The sequence below is a fragment of the Varanus komodoensis genome, unplaced genomic scaffold (assembly GCF_004798865.1).
Source record: "Varanus komodoensis strain SLA01 unplaced genomic scaffold, ASM479886v1 scaffold10, whole genome shotgun sequence".
Classification (NCBI taxonomy): Eukaryota; Metazoa; Chordata; class Lepidosauria; order Squamata; family Varanidae; genus Varanus; species Varanus komodoensis.
Genome location: NW_025335269.1, coordinates 16012319 through 16024573, shown reverse-complemented (window position 1 = coordinate 16024573; position 12255 = coordinate 16012319). Strand labels below are relative to the sequence as shown.

Sequence of the window (12255 nt, the reverse complement as noted above, 5' to 3'; positions counted from 1 at the left end):
GCTCTTGGCTATGCCATGGATATACACAGAGTAAAGCTTCTGAAAAAAGAAATGTCTGCTATATTTTTTGCCTTTCTTTATAAAACACTGTATCCAGAACAAACAGCATTTTCATCTCATGTAGCAATTGCTCACATTTAGATTATACCATGTTATTTATGCAGCTATATTTGACAACCTGGAAATCTCAGTGCAGAAAAGAGCAGCTATAATGTTAACTGGGACTACTTCCTGGAAATATATCTCACCAGTTTTAAAAGAGCTTCACTAGCTGCCAGTCCATTTCTGAACTCATGATGATGCTTATATAGCACTATAAATGTGGTGCTGATGTTTATATAGCTCTATATAGCCCAAGGCCCAGATACCTACAGGAATGCCTACTCCAGTTTCTGCCTTCCTTTCTCCAGGTACTTCTGTTGCCAAACATGAGGAATTTGGCCATAGCACCCTGTTTAGGAAACTCCTTCCTCGAAGAAGCTTATTCTGTTATACTTTAGGCATCAGATGAAATGTTTTTTTCTCCTAGTTTTTTATTTTGCATAATTTATCATCTTACATCTATATTCTACCTGTTTAAACTCTGCTGCTTATTGTCTTTTATTGTTTTAATGTACCAGTCCTTTCCCAATTCATGACTATGCACTTGCAGTTTTTGGTTTGTGGTAACCATAGCTGACTGTGATATCCAACTGGGGCAAACTATGGTTATAGTTAACCAATTTGCTTCCAAACAAGAAATATATTTTTCTTTTTTATGTTGAAATGTTCACTCATTTGTTTCTTTTGGCAGATCAAAAGGGAATTCTGAAAATTAAAAGGAGTTGTTACCACTTTCTGTAGTTATGCATCTTATATTCCCATCCTTGTTCCTGAAATACAGATCTTTCCTTATTTCCCTATTCCCAAAATTCAGCTTCTACAAGTACTGCCACCTTATTCTCTACTTCTGATGGTTTTGTGACAGCATAAATCTGGTTTCGAGCCAGACTTCATATGGCAGTAATTATATACAATGTCTCTTGGTGCTTCCATGAATATTTACTTCTCTTTATTTATCCTAGCACCCATGGGTAATTGGAAATAGGTAAACCAAATCAAATGGGTGTCTAAGTGCTCCAGCTTTACTACTAGGACTAAATTCACCTAAAAATATTCTAAAATATTCTATTGAATCAGTGCTCCAGCACCCTTTGAGTTAAAGAACAGAAGGACTCTCTTAAGTATTATAGGGAAATTCATAACTAGATTATCAAGTTTACATCTCTACCAGCTTCTTATCTCTAACCATCCCATTCCCCAAAATGATTAGCACACACTTGGTAGCTTGACTGGAAGGACCAAGTCTTTTTGAGCTTAGGTAGAATAATTTATAATCCACCCAAATCAACACTGATATTAACTAACCAGCCCAAGGGTTGGTTGCACTAACAAAATATGTACAACATAGAGAAAATGGTTCTAACTCTTAATACTTGCCCTAGCTAAATAAATAAATAAATAAATGTAGGTTGCTCATATATGACAGAAAATGACAATTCTTTTCAGTCAAGAATCAAGAATTCTCCTGTTTGCTGCTTTGGTAGAGATTCTATGCCTCACCTTCTATACAATGATATTGTGTCATATTTATAGTATTTGAAAAACGAACAAATTTATTATCACAAAATGAAGTAAGATTTTTCCCCTGAAATAAGCTTGAATATATTTCATAATAAGGAAAAAAGGAAATACACACAAACAATAACTTGGAATTTATAATCTCAGAATGTTACCCAGTTTTCAATAAACTTATTTTTCCAGAAAGCAATTTTCTCTTGCACTAACATATAGCAATACAGGATGGAATCAGTTATTTTTTCACAGTGTCAAAAGACATATAAACAATATGCTCTTAACTGTCCATGTCTCAAGAATTATCAATTTCTAATCTAAAGCTGGGCATAAAATCGATCTCAGGACACTTTGGACTTCAGTTCCCTTCCTCTAGGAGCTGAAGTTGAAGTCCAAAATATCTGCCTTTTCCAACCCCTGCTCTAATCAACATATCATTTTTATCTTACACAGTGTTAAGTATCACTAATGCATTATTTAAAATACATTTTGCTATAAACTATTATTAAGCTTCTCTCAGTATTAGACTACATTTGTTCCCAATCCCATCCATCTCATACTTTTTCAGATACCTTACTGTACCTCTAATTTCTCTATCCTTTGTAACTTCATACATTTTTCCCATTAAAGCTTTTACCAGATGAGACTGTATAAATTATTTCAAAGTGAGGTAAACCTCTACATGAATGCTTGGATGATGATGTTTCTCTGAAAGTATTGGAAGAGACATATGTGGTATGGAGTTAGCCATTTTTACTCTTATCAAAGGTGATAACCTTCTCATCTTTGGCAAAATCTTTAATATAACTATCTTGATCTTGTGATTAGAGATTCTAAATTAGTTGCAGATTCATAATGGATACCCCCCACACAACTTGTTCCAATGTGAAATATCACATTTTCTACAAGAAACTAAAGAAAGGCTTTTAAATGGAAGGGAAGGTGAATTGAGGCTTAATTATTATGGATCCTGGATCCTCCACAATTCATTTTAAAAATCAAATTTGAACAGAGGGAATTTAAAGGGGTCTCTCCTTAGAGTTTTAATGAACTCACTGAGGTAAATGCCTTTGGTATTGAGAGCTTTGGCGAAATATTGAAATTAAATACTAGTGAATTCTCATTACCTCACAATAGGAATGGATGACTTTATATAAATATATTACTGTCTTCCATGCAAATGAACTGTTTGCTGGAGAAAGCAATGGTAACTGTTGTCAAACTTGTAAAGTTTGTAAAGTTGAAAATAAACAACTATAAAGTTGCTTATTGTGTTGTATTAGAAGCTGCTTTAGTTAATGTTATAAAAAGTAGAATGTAAATATAAATTTTGATTTTCTGACTCTGTGTGCAGTTGAATGGCCTTTAGCCGCCATCCAGTGTGAGACTCATGCAGAATCCTGAGAAATGTGGCCAACCTTTAATGCAAACATCACCATGTACATGGGAACAGGAATAATTTTTTTGCTCTTTGCAAGCTTTCCACTTTCGTTTCCAACCTCTTGCTCCTTGCCCTAAACCTTTGTAATAGGGAAAATAAAGTTCAAAAATAAAAAAATGGGGTATATGGCTGACTTTCCTGATTTCTTTGGATAAAGTTTAGTTTGGTTTCTATTAAATATTTATCTGTTCCCTGAATTGGCTTTTAGACTAGAGTGGTGTAACATGCATCTGTGTGTGTGCAAATAGTCTTAGTGTACATTACACTATTCTAACCTGGCAAGAATGGAAAAATGAGGTACTGTGCAAAATGTTTCTAAATTTAGAGGGGTCTATATTTTAAATTGTAGTTTGTGCATATGCTTCTCATTTAACAAATCTCTTCTCTGAACCACTAATTAAATTTTGTAATAAGACCCGATATCATTTTCCTGACCTGGAAAGTACAGTCCACAAAGCACTGCTTCCAGACATCATCCATTTATAACTATGGGTCTTTCACAGGAGGGCTACTTTGGTGGATTGCGCTCTTGCTTAAATTGTGCTATGGCTGAAGAATTAATGGAAAGTATTACACATCATATACAGGTATATTGTAATTCTAGAATTTCATCTTATGTAGACAATCTTGCTATGACTTTGACCTTGTAAAAGGGTTTGACACCCATTTAATTTAACACAGCAGGCACTTCATAAGTACAAATTAATGTTTTTGGCTTTTTTTTGGGTCAGTCAATATAATGAAAGCATTTTATTAGACTTCATTGTATTGGGGTCACCAGCAGGTGGCAGCAGTAACTAAATGTTGCTGACCTGTTTTTGAAAAGATTTTTCTTATTCAATGTGAAAAGTTTTAATGAACTGCTTTTATCTAAGCTTTAGGAGAGTAATTTTATAGGATAACGGTTTTAATGTTAAATCTCTTTGATCTATTGTATGTGATGTTCATATTTACATGTTACAGATTTTTTTTAAAAAACTGTAGCATGGACTGATGGACTGTATGAGATCAAAGCAGTCAATTTTAAGGGAAATCAACCCTGACTGCTCTTTAGAAGGCCAGATACTGAAGATGAAACTCTCATACTTTGGCCACCTAATGAGAAGGAAGGACTCACTGGAGAAGACCCTGATGCTGGGAACGATTGATGGCAAAAGGAGAAAGGAATGGCAGAGGCTGAGGTGGCTAGATGGGGTCACTGGGGCAATGGGTGTGGGCTTGAGTGGACTCGTAGGGATGGTGGAGGACAGGAGAGCCTGGAGGAATGTTGTCCATGGGGTCGTGATGGGTTGGGCATGACTTTGCAACTAAACTAAAACATGGACTGAAAGGGGTTAACTTAAAGCAGCTGCTTGTTATGGGTGAGCCTGTTAGTTAAATGTCTCAACTTATTTTCCTGAAACACACCCATGGTAGGTTGTCAATTTCCTTTCAGTGACACATTGCTATGTCAAATTTCCTCCTCCCTGTACATTCTGGTGTGGATTCAGGGAAATACAGATATACCTATTCACCCATCCCCATGACAAAGAGCTGCTTGAAGGGGGATTTCTATTGAGAAAACCTGATAGTAGGAGGGGGTTAAATAATTCCCACATCTCTGTTGCTGTTGCAAGTAAATTGGCAGGTCCCTGAAATTGCATTTCATTAAAAAAGAAAAAGAAACTTGGATATCCAGTCAGATTTTGTGTGTTATCTATAGCTTGGTCCTTAACAATTAGCTGCAATAGCTCACCTTTAAGCAAAACTGTTAATTAAGTCAAGGGTCAGATGATCTTGAGGTAATATAGAACTTGACAGACGCATGAATATAGCAGCATAGTATACTGAAGTGCTGTTGGCTGCCTAGCAGGTCTTGAGCTCTAATTTGTGTTAGCTATTGTAACTGTTTAAATTTGATCTTAAGTCTAACTTTTAAAAGTCGTACTGTAATTTTTATGATGTTTTTATTGTTTTTATTGTTGTATTGCATTTTTTGACTTGTTTGTGCTGCTATAAACTGCCCAGTGAACCTCAGTTGTTGGGTGCTATGGAAATAAATTTAACCACCACCACCACCACCACCTATGGTTCAAAGAGCAGGGAAGCATGTAGGTTGTGAGAACTGTTGTATGAAGTGGGATGAAGCTTTTCTCTCATCCCCTTCCCACTTTGAGGCCTTTGCACTGCATTGCTATGATTCTGCAGATGCAACCTTTTGCAGGGTGTTAAACTGAGGCAAGTTTATCATGGCTGAAGAAAGGCATTGAGTTTTTAGAAGACAGCACAGGATCTGTTGGCAGTAAGGATGGTTTAAAGTGGTCATTGTGGATAAAGATACGCTTTGCCAGCTACTTGACAATAATCTCAAGTCCTTATTCACTAACTCAGTTTTCAGAATTTCAGCAATGCTTGCTTATGCCTAACAGAGCTTTCTGGATTGTGCCTGTGGTATTCATTATGGGGTTGAGATATGAAATATACTCACATTCATAACTAATAATTAAAACAAGAGTTGGAAGTGTCTGAACTAGACATAATTCTCTTAAATTATACATTGTTTTTTTAATTGTAAACTACTTTCATGAAAGTCAGTGCAGAAACCAGATGGCAGTGTCAATCCGACAGGTTCAGGAGCTTTAACAGAACAACTACAATAATACTGCAGAGGACATTCTTCACACTTTCTGTCTCCATAGGTTACAAATACAGGTGTATGATCATATCCATCAGAGAAAAGTACATTTACTGGTAAATTTGCCTAATTAGCACAATACTATAGTTAAAATTAAGGAACACATATATCATAGGCATAGGTATGGGTTAAAAGTGCAGGAATGGGACTCAGACATTCTGTGTTCTATTACCCCCTCAGCCATGGAGCTCACTGGGTGACTTTGGGCCCATCGCAGACTTCTTGTTGTGAGAATATGAATGAGATGAGAATTATGGAAGCCACCTTGCGTTCCTGGAAGGAAAAAATGACAGGACAGAAATAGAATGAATACTTGTGTTAATTTATCTGGAATAATGTTTGCTTTATTGTATGACTAAAAATATGCAAAGCATTTGGATTTGTTTGAACACTATGTTAAGGGCAAGTTGTTTTCGGACAGACAAAAAACATGTGGTATATTTTTGCCCAAAATCCAGTAAAAGATAGATTTTCAAATTACTACCATATGTGTAGAGGACTTGCTTTGAACAATATGTTCTTAGAAATACCAGAAAAAATGTTACAGTTAACTTTCTTCAGGATAAAGTGTTACTGCAGCTTTACAATCATTTCATAATTTTGAGGTAGTTTAAAAATATTCTATTTTAAATAGTAATTGAAATAAATTTTGTTTCAAGTGTGTGACAATAGTAATATTCATAGCAATACAGACATATACAGTAGCAGCAGGAAAAATACTATTGTAGCCTTTAAACAACTTTTTTTCCAGTAGAAGCACTGACACTGTTCTGAGGTACATCACTGGAGAATTGTAGGAAGCTGTCTTGCTGTCAGGGATGCCAAAAGATAAATGAATATATCAGAATATCAGATACCCTTCTATATCAGTTAAGTTTATGAATGCATGGGAACATTAACAGGAGAGTGATCTTTCAAGTTTTCTTGGATGTCTATATACTAAATGTTTAAATATGAAATATTAGAGATCTTAAGAAACAAAAAACTTTTCAGTTGCAGTGCTGCATATACTTAAGCCACTTAAATACCAATGAAGTTAAATGCGGTTTAAGCTGTTTAAGTGTGCACAGGATTCCAGCTAACTAAAGCAAAGCAGAACTATTGCATTTTATCTTGCTTTGATTAAACAATCTATATTTCTTGAAACAGGATGAACTGGAGTTATTGGCAGGCAGAATAGATGACATAAATAGGAAAATTTAAAGACTGCAATTTTAGTCTAAATCTTCAAAAGGCCTTCAAAGTGCTGTTAAATTTGTGTAGAATGTTTATGGACTTAGTACCAAATCTGAAGATCTGTATGAGCATGCAAAAGCTTAGTCAGCTGCCTATTGACCCCCGTGCCATTTCAAGATTGTATTAAACTCCTTTTGATGATATTTTTACTTCAGTGGTTCAGGTGAATGTGTTGCTGCAAATGTTTTGACACCTCAATTAAATATGCATGTTGTATATACTTAGTGAGAGATATCCATAACTAAAAGTCAGATTACACATTTATGCAAGTGCACATGTTAAATCCCTGATGGCTGCTGTTTCTATGGAAAAGCAACTTTGGGAAGGGGGAATTGTCTTATAATCTGCAACTATTCCACTTTTTTAATGCAGAAATTTGAAAGGTGTGATTGTCACACTGAGTGAGAGTGGCCATCTGCAATGTTCCTACCTTGGCACAGACCCTTCTTTATTTCAAGCTCCTAAAGTTGAAGCCAGGGATATAAATTATGAAGAATTTGATGCAGAAATTAATAAACTTCAGAAAATCATTAAAGAAGCCAGAAGAATCAAAGGTAGATATTTCTTTGATGACATTATATTGATTTGTCTTGTCTCCGTTAGTATTAAATTCTTCATTCTTCAACAAAATGAAAATCATTACTGCACTTTGTTGCAGAGAAATAATATATTGGTGAACTTTTGTTAGTACTGAATTATAGTTGAACAATTTGAGAAAAAGCCATTTTATTCAGAGATGTACTTTTGAGCCAGCTTCCATCCTTAATACAGGACTATAAATGCACTTGAACTAAATTATGCAAATTCATCAATTTTAGTTATTTTCATTAAATTTAAGTTACTATAAAATGACTGTCTATAATAAATATTCTAAGCACACCCATTATAATAAATCAATATTTATCAGTAGCAAATCTATAATATTCAAACACAAGTGTACAATTGATATGGTTTTATACTTGAGGTTTGGTCAGTCGGTAAACAGGCATCAGCATTTCACAAAGGAGGGAAGCTCATTCATAAGCAAAACTTGGATGTAAAGGAGATCTTGTAAGAACAAAAGAAAATCCTGCCCTTAAAAATGACTCTGATGATGGGCAGTGTAACCTGTATTTCTACACATCATAAAGCAGAATAAAAACTTACATTCTACTACAAGTCATCCAATGCCAAAGAGAAAAACTTTTCTTCCCACTCATTCTTCCTTGCCCAGTCTGGCTAAGGGCAATGTCTAAGGAGCAGCCATTTGTCCTCATCTTGTTTGCTGAATTCAAATTGGATGTGCATTAGATATTGTCAGACACATTGTGCAATTAGATGCATGGTGTCACTTTCATAAAATGCACACTTAGCTGCACATCTGCCCCAAAAGCAGTGCAGTGCAGTTCAGATAGATGCACTGTAGCTACGATTTACCCATAGTCTTTGCACCACAAGGGAGCCTTGTAGTTTAAGGCAAGGATAGGAGACCTTCATCCTCTGGACTGATTATTTATAAACCCCAACAACTTCTCAAGACCCTCCCTGTCTTTCCTTCTTTGGGGAAAAAGCCTGTAGAGGCTTCAAGACTGAGGCACGTTGCCTTCCAGTGGGCCCTCCTACATTCCACCATTTCCCACAGTCCTCCTTTCTTGCCCGTTGATATTTTTCTTATTTTATTGTTACCATAACCCAGTCAGTTCACATGTTTTTCCATATTGCACAGGGGTGGGTTACCCATATATTACAGATGAAATGTTACACTGAGGGAAATCCAAGATAACATCCAGAGGCTACCAGGAAGGACTCTGCTTGGTCTGTGGAGCAATCTGAAACATCAGCAGATAGGAAAGAGGGCCCATGGTTGGTGCCCACAGGAGCCTAGTCACCAGCTTGAGTAATGGTGCCGTTACTGATACAGATAAATGCTACTTTTAACTTAATGTATATTAATCCTCATGTTGAGGTTTGTTGTGAAGTATTTACAGCACATGCCAGGATGTAATTGCTGAAATGGGGCATACTAAAGTTCATTAAGTTCTGTGGTAGAATGGTCAGATTTTATTAGGGCAGGTAATTAATACTGAGGTTTTCAGATATTAGCAATATGCAATGTTAAATAGTTGTATAATTCAGATTGTCATTTATATCTTATGGGTGTTGGTATTCAGAAAGTGTGGATGTGCACACATGGACAGGAGCTCAGGAGGAGGGTTCTACTTTCAGATTAGACTGAAAATATGGGAAGGAGCTTGTTACTATCAGACAGATTCATATTCATTCCTCTTCTAGGTGCAAGTACTCACCAAAATGTGTAGCCTGATCTTAACTTAAAGATCCATCTCTGTATGAGCCTTGCTATTATGTCATAGACTGTTTTGAAGTAATTAACTAAATTAATTGCTTATTTCTTGCAGATATCTTGCCTAAATCTGAAAAAAATGAGGATTTTGCACTTGTTGTGACCGTCTTGCCTGATTTGGATTCAGTGACCGTATGTAAACTTGAATATGGAGGTTAAATTTTTAACAATGGCAAAGACTGAGTCTAGAACTTGGTGTAGAACTAAGAAATTTCCTTCAATTTCTTTTTCTTTTCTTTTCTCTTTGAATAGTATCCCCATCCCATATCTGAAGTCATTTTACAAATTGTCTTCTTACTTACAAAAATGGCATGCCAAATTGTTGCAAGGGAACTAATGGTCTGAGAATATAAGACAAAGCTTTTCATGGAACCCACTGTGCTGTTCTTGGACTCCTAGCTCATATTATTCATAGTCAATTCAATTGTATTATTTATAACCCTAGTTCAGCAAATAATAACAAATTATTAAGAATATTACAAAAATAAAAAGGACAAATTAAGCTTTGGTTTATAATGCAGTCTTTATAAATACACACGCTAAGACTGCTTTTTCCCTGTCAGAGTTTAAGGTTGAAGTCCTAAATATATTTATGAAGAAGATAGTCCTACTGAACTCAGTATGCCAGTTTGCACAATGCAGCAAGCAAAATAAATTCAAGCAGCTTAATTCCTCTGTGGCATGTACTGCTCATATTCCAGCAGGATTTCCTTATTTACCTTTGCTGGCATTACTTGCTGTGTTGCCTGAACCAGAGAGACATGGCTTGTTGAGGGGGCAGCAACCCATGGATTGGTGTAGGGTTTTTTGAAGGTTGTTTCTCATGCACATACAAGCAATTCTAGTCAGGTCTGAATGACACAACAAGCTGTGCCTAGGCAGGTAATTAGGGAAATGGTACCCAACCCACACCAGGGCTTGAAATGGTTGAGTACAGGTTGTTAAACTATGAGTTCTTCCTGAACAATGGGTATTCATGTTGTATGAATGTAACCATGCTAACAAATCATAGTTTGTAAACCACAAACAGCCCATGCAGAGAATCTATGGTTTGTTGCTGGGTTGTAAACTGTGGGTTGTTGTTTTTTAGGGATCTTTTCTGAGTTCAAACAGCATGATAATTCATAGTTCAGCAAAAACTCATACTCAGCCCTTGAGTATATGTTGTCATGTTGTCTGCACCCAGTCTCACTGCCCCAGTTCACACAATCACAATTAGTTAAACAAAGTATGGTGCCTTGTTAACTCCACTGTGGTTGCTGGTTAGATTTCCCTAATTACCCTTCCTTGCATGGGTTACTGCACCATCTGAACCTATGTGGCATGGCTTGTTTGAGGAAGACAGCAATGCTGAAATAACTCACGTGTTGTTATTGGATTATTTGAGGGTTGTTTCTCCCTCCAATAAACCATGCCACCTAGATTCAGATGACACAAAAAGCCCCAACAATGTGGGCAATTATGGAAATAGTGCCAAACACACAAAAACACATACCAGAGATTTAAACATGCAATTGAAGCTTGCTTTGATTGTGCAGCCTGGTCATGAGTAGAAGGACTTAACATATGGTTAAGCATTCTATTTGTATAGTGATAAGTGTTGTTTACGATTATTTAAGGGGCAATAAAAATGTCATTTTATATTAAAGCAATATTAATTCAGTAGAAAAATTCATATGGTGGCTACTATGCAATAAATTTGATAAACACATGATCATACAACAGATATACTGCAAATCTACTCTAAATAAGAGTATTTAAAATGAAAAGTCAGTCACACCTTCAGAAAGGCAAGATGCACCAGGACACTGTGAAATTTCCTGGTTGTGAAGTCACCACCAGACTGTAGCCTCTTTAATCCATAAATTGAAGTACTCACTCTGTAACCTTCTATGAACTCACACTGCTACATTTATGCATATGGAATTAGTAGGAAGAAAGAAATTTAGATTATCATTTTTTTAGAGTAGAACTGTTCACTAACACTAAAGAAAAATCTTACATAGTATTTGCATAATTATAACATATAATACTACTAGGTCATCAAACATTTCCTCAATTATTAAACTCAATAAATTGTACAGGAAAATCAGAACATGTTTATCTGATCTTACCCAAACACTGCCAATATCTACTTAATGTGAGGATGCTGTGCGTTTTCATGTTTGACCTAAAGCTAGTGCATTGTGTGCAGTGGTCCTGCTTTCTTAATGCAACAGACATTTCATTTTAAAATTTGTGCTCACAGTAAATGTAGACAGTTTTAAACTTAAAATTCATTTTTTGCTGTTATAGTACTGCAAACTTTGCACAGCTATGGGAGAGTGTGTGGGATCCTGTTCTGCAAATGACTCTGCTTCATTGCTAATGCTGGCAGGGTTCTCAGTTGATGAATGATGACAGCCTAAACCACAGGCAAAAGAAACTGGCTCCCTGTAATAAACTATATTTACACACCACCCAGCGCAAGTTTATTTGGTGCCAGCTGCTGCCTGCTTCAGAAGCTCAACTGAGCTTCCTGTTCCCACCAAGAATTTTCAGTCAAATGTTAATCCACCACTGCTTGCCTCCAGCTGTCAGTGTACACTGACTTACTTCAGACAGCAGATCAAACCATGGTTTCTGTTCAACCATACTTTAGAATCCAAGTATACAATAGAAAAATGCTAGTTTATTGCTGTTTGCCTGTTTGGATTTATGCCCATTTAGCATTTGCATTCATAAATTCAATAACCTCTGGAAACTAAGAACCAGAGGTACGTTGATCTGTTGATTCAGATATCATGCCACATTGCAGGTTGGCTTCTTTAACCATGATCTGGAATGATGTCCAAACTGAACTGGTGCCTCAGTTCTCACACATTATAATTCCTGTGCTTAGACACTGTTAGAAGAAGTGAACCAGTTGTCATGCTTCTCTGAGAACTAATTATTTTGTTAATGACTACA

At 36.1% G+C, this 12255-nt stretch overlaps 1 protein-coding gene across 4 annotated transcripts in view; it reads left to right on the top strand.

Moving 5' to 3' along the window:
* BBS9 (Bardet-Biedl syndrome 9) overlaps positions 1-12255 on the top strand; it is a 271501-nt gene that overhangs the window by 29409 nt on the left and 229837 nt on the right. For all 4 annotated transcript variants that reach the window (XR_006417058.1, XM_044454645.1, XM_044454636.1 and 1 more), the window contains exons 10-11: positions 7338-7519; positions 9362-9438. Coding sequence is in view for 3 of the 4 variants with exons in the window: in XM_044454645.1 (XP_044310580.1) it covers positions 7338-7519; positions 9362-9438 (259 nt within the window). In the remaining variant the exon portion in view is untranslated. The remainder of the gene's footprint in view (positions 1-7337; positions 7520-9361; positions 9439-12255) is intronic.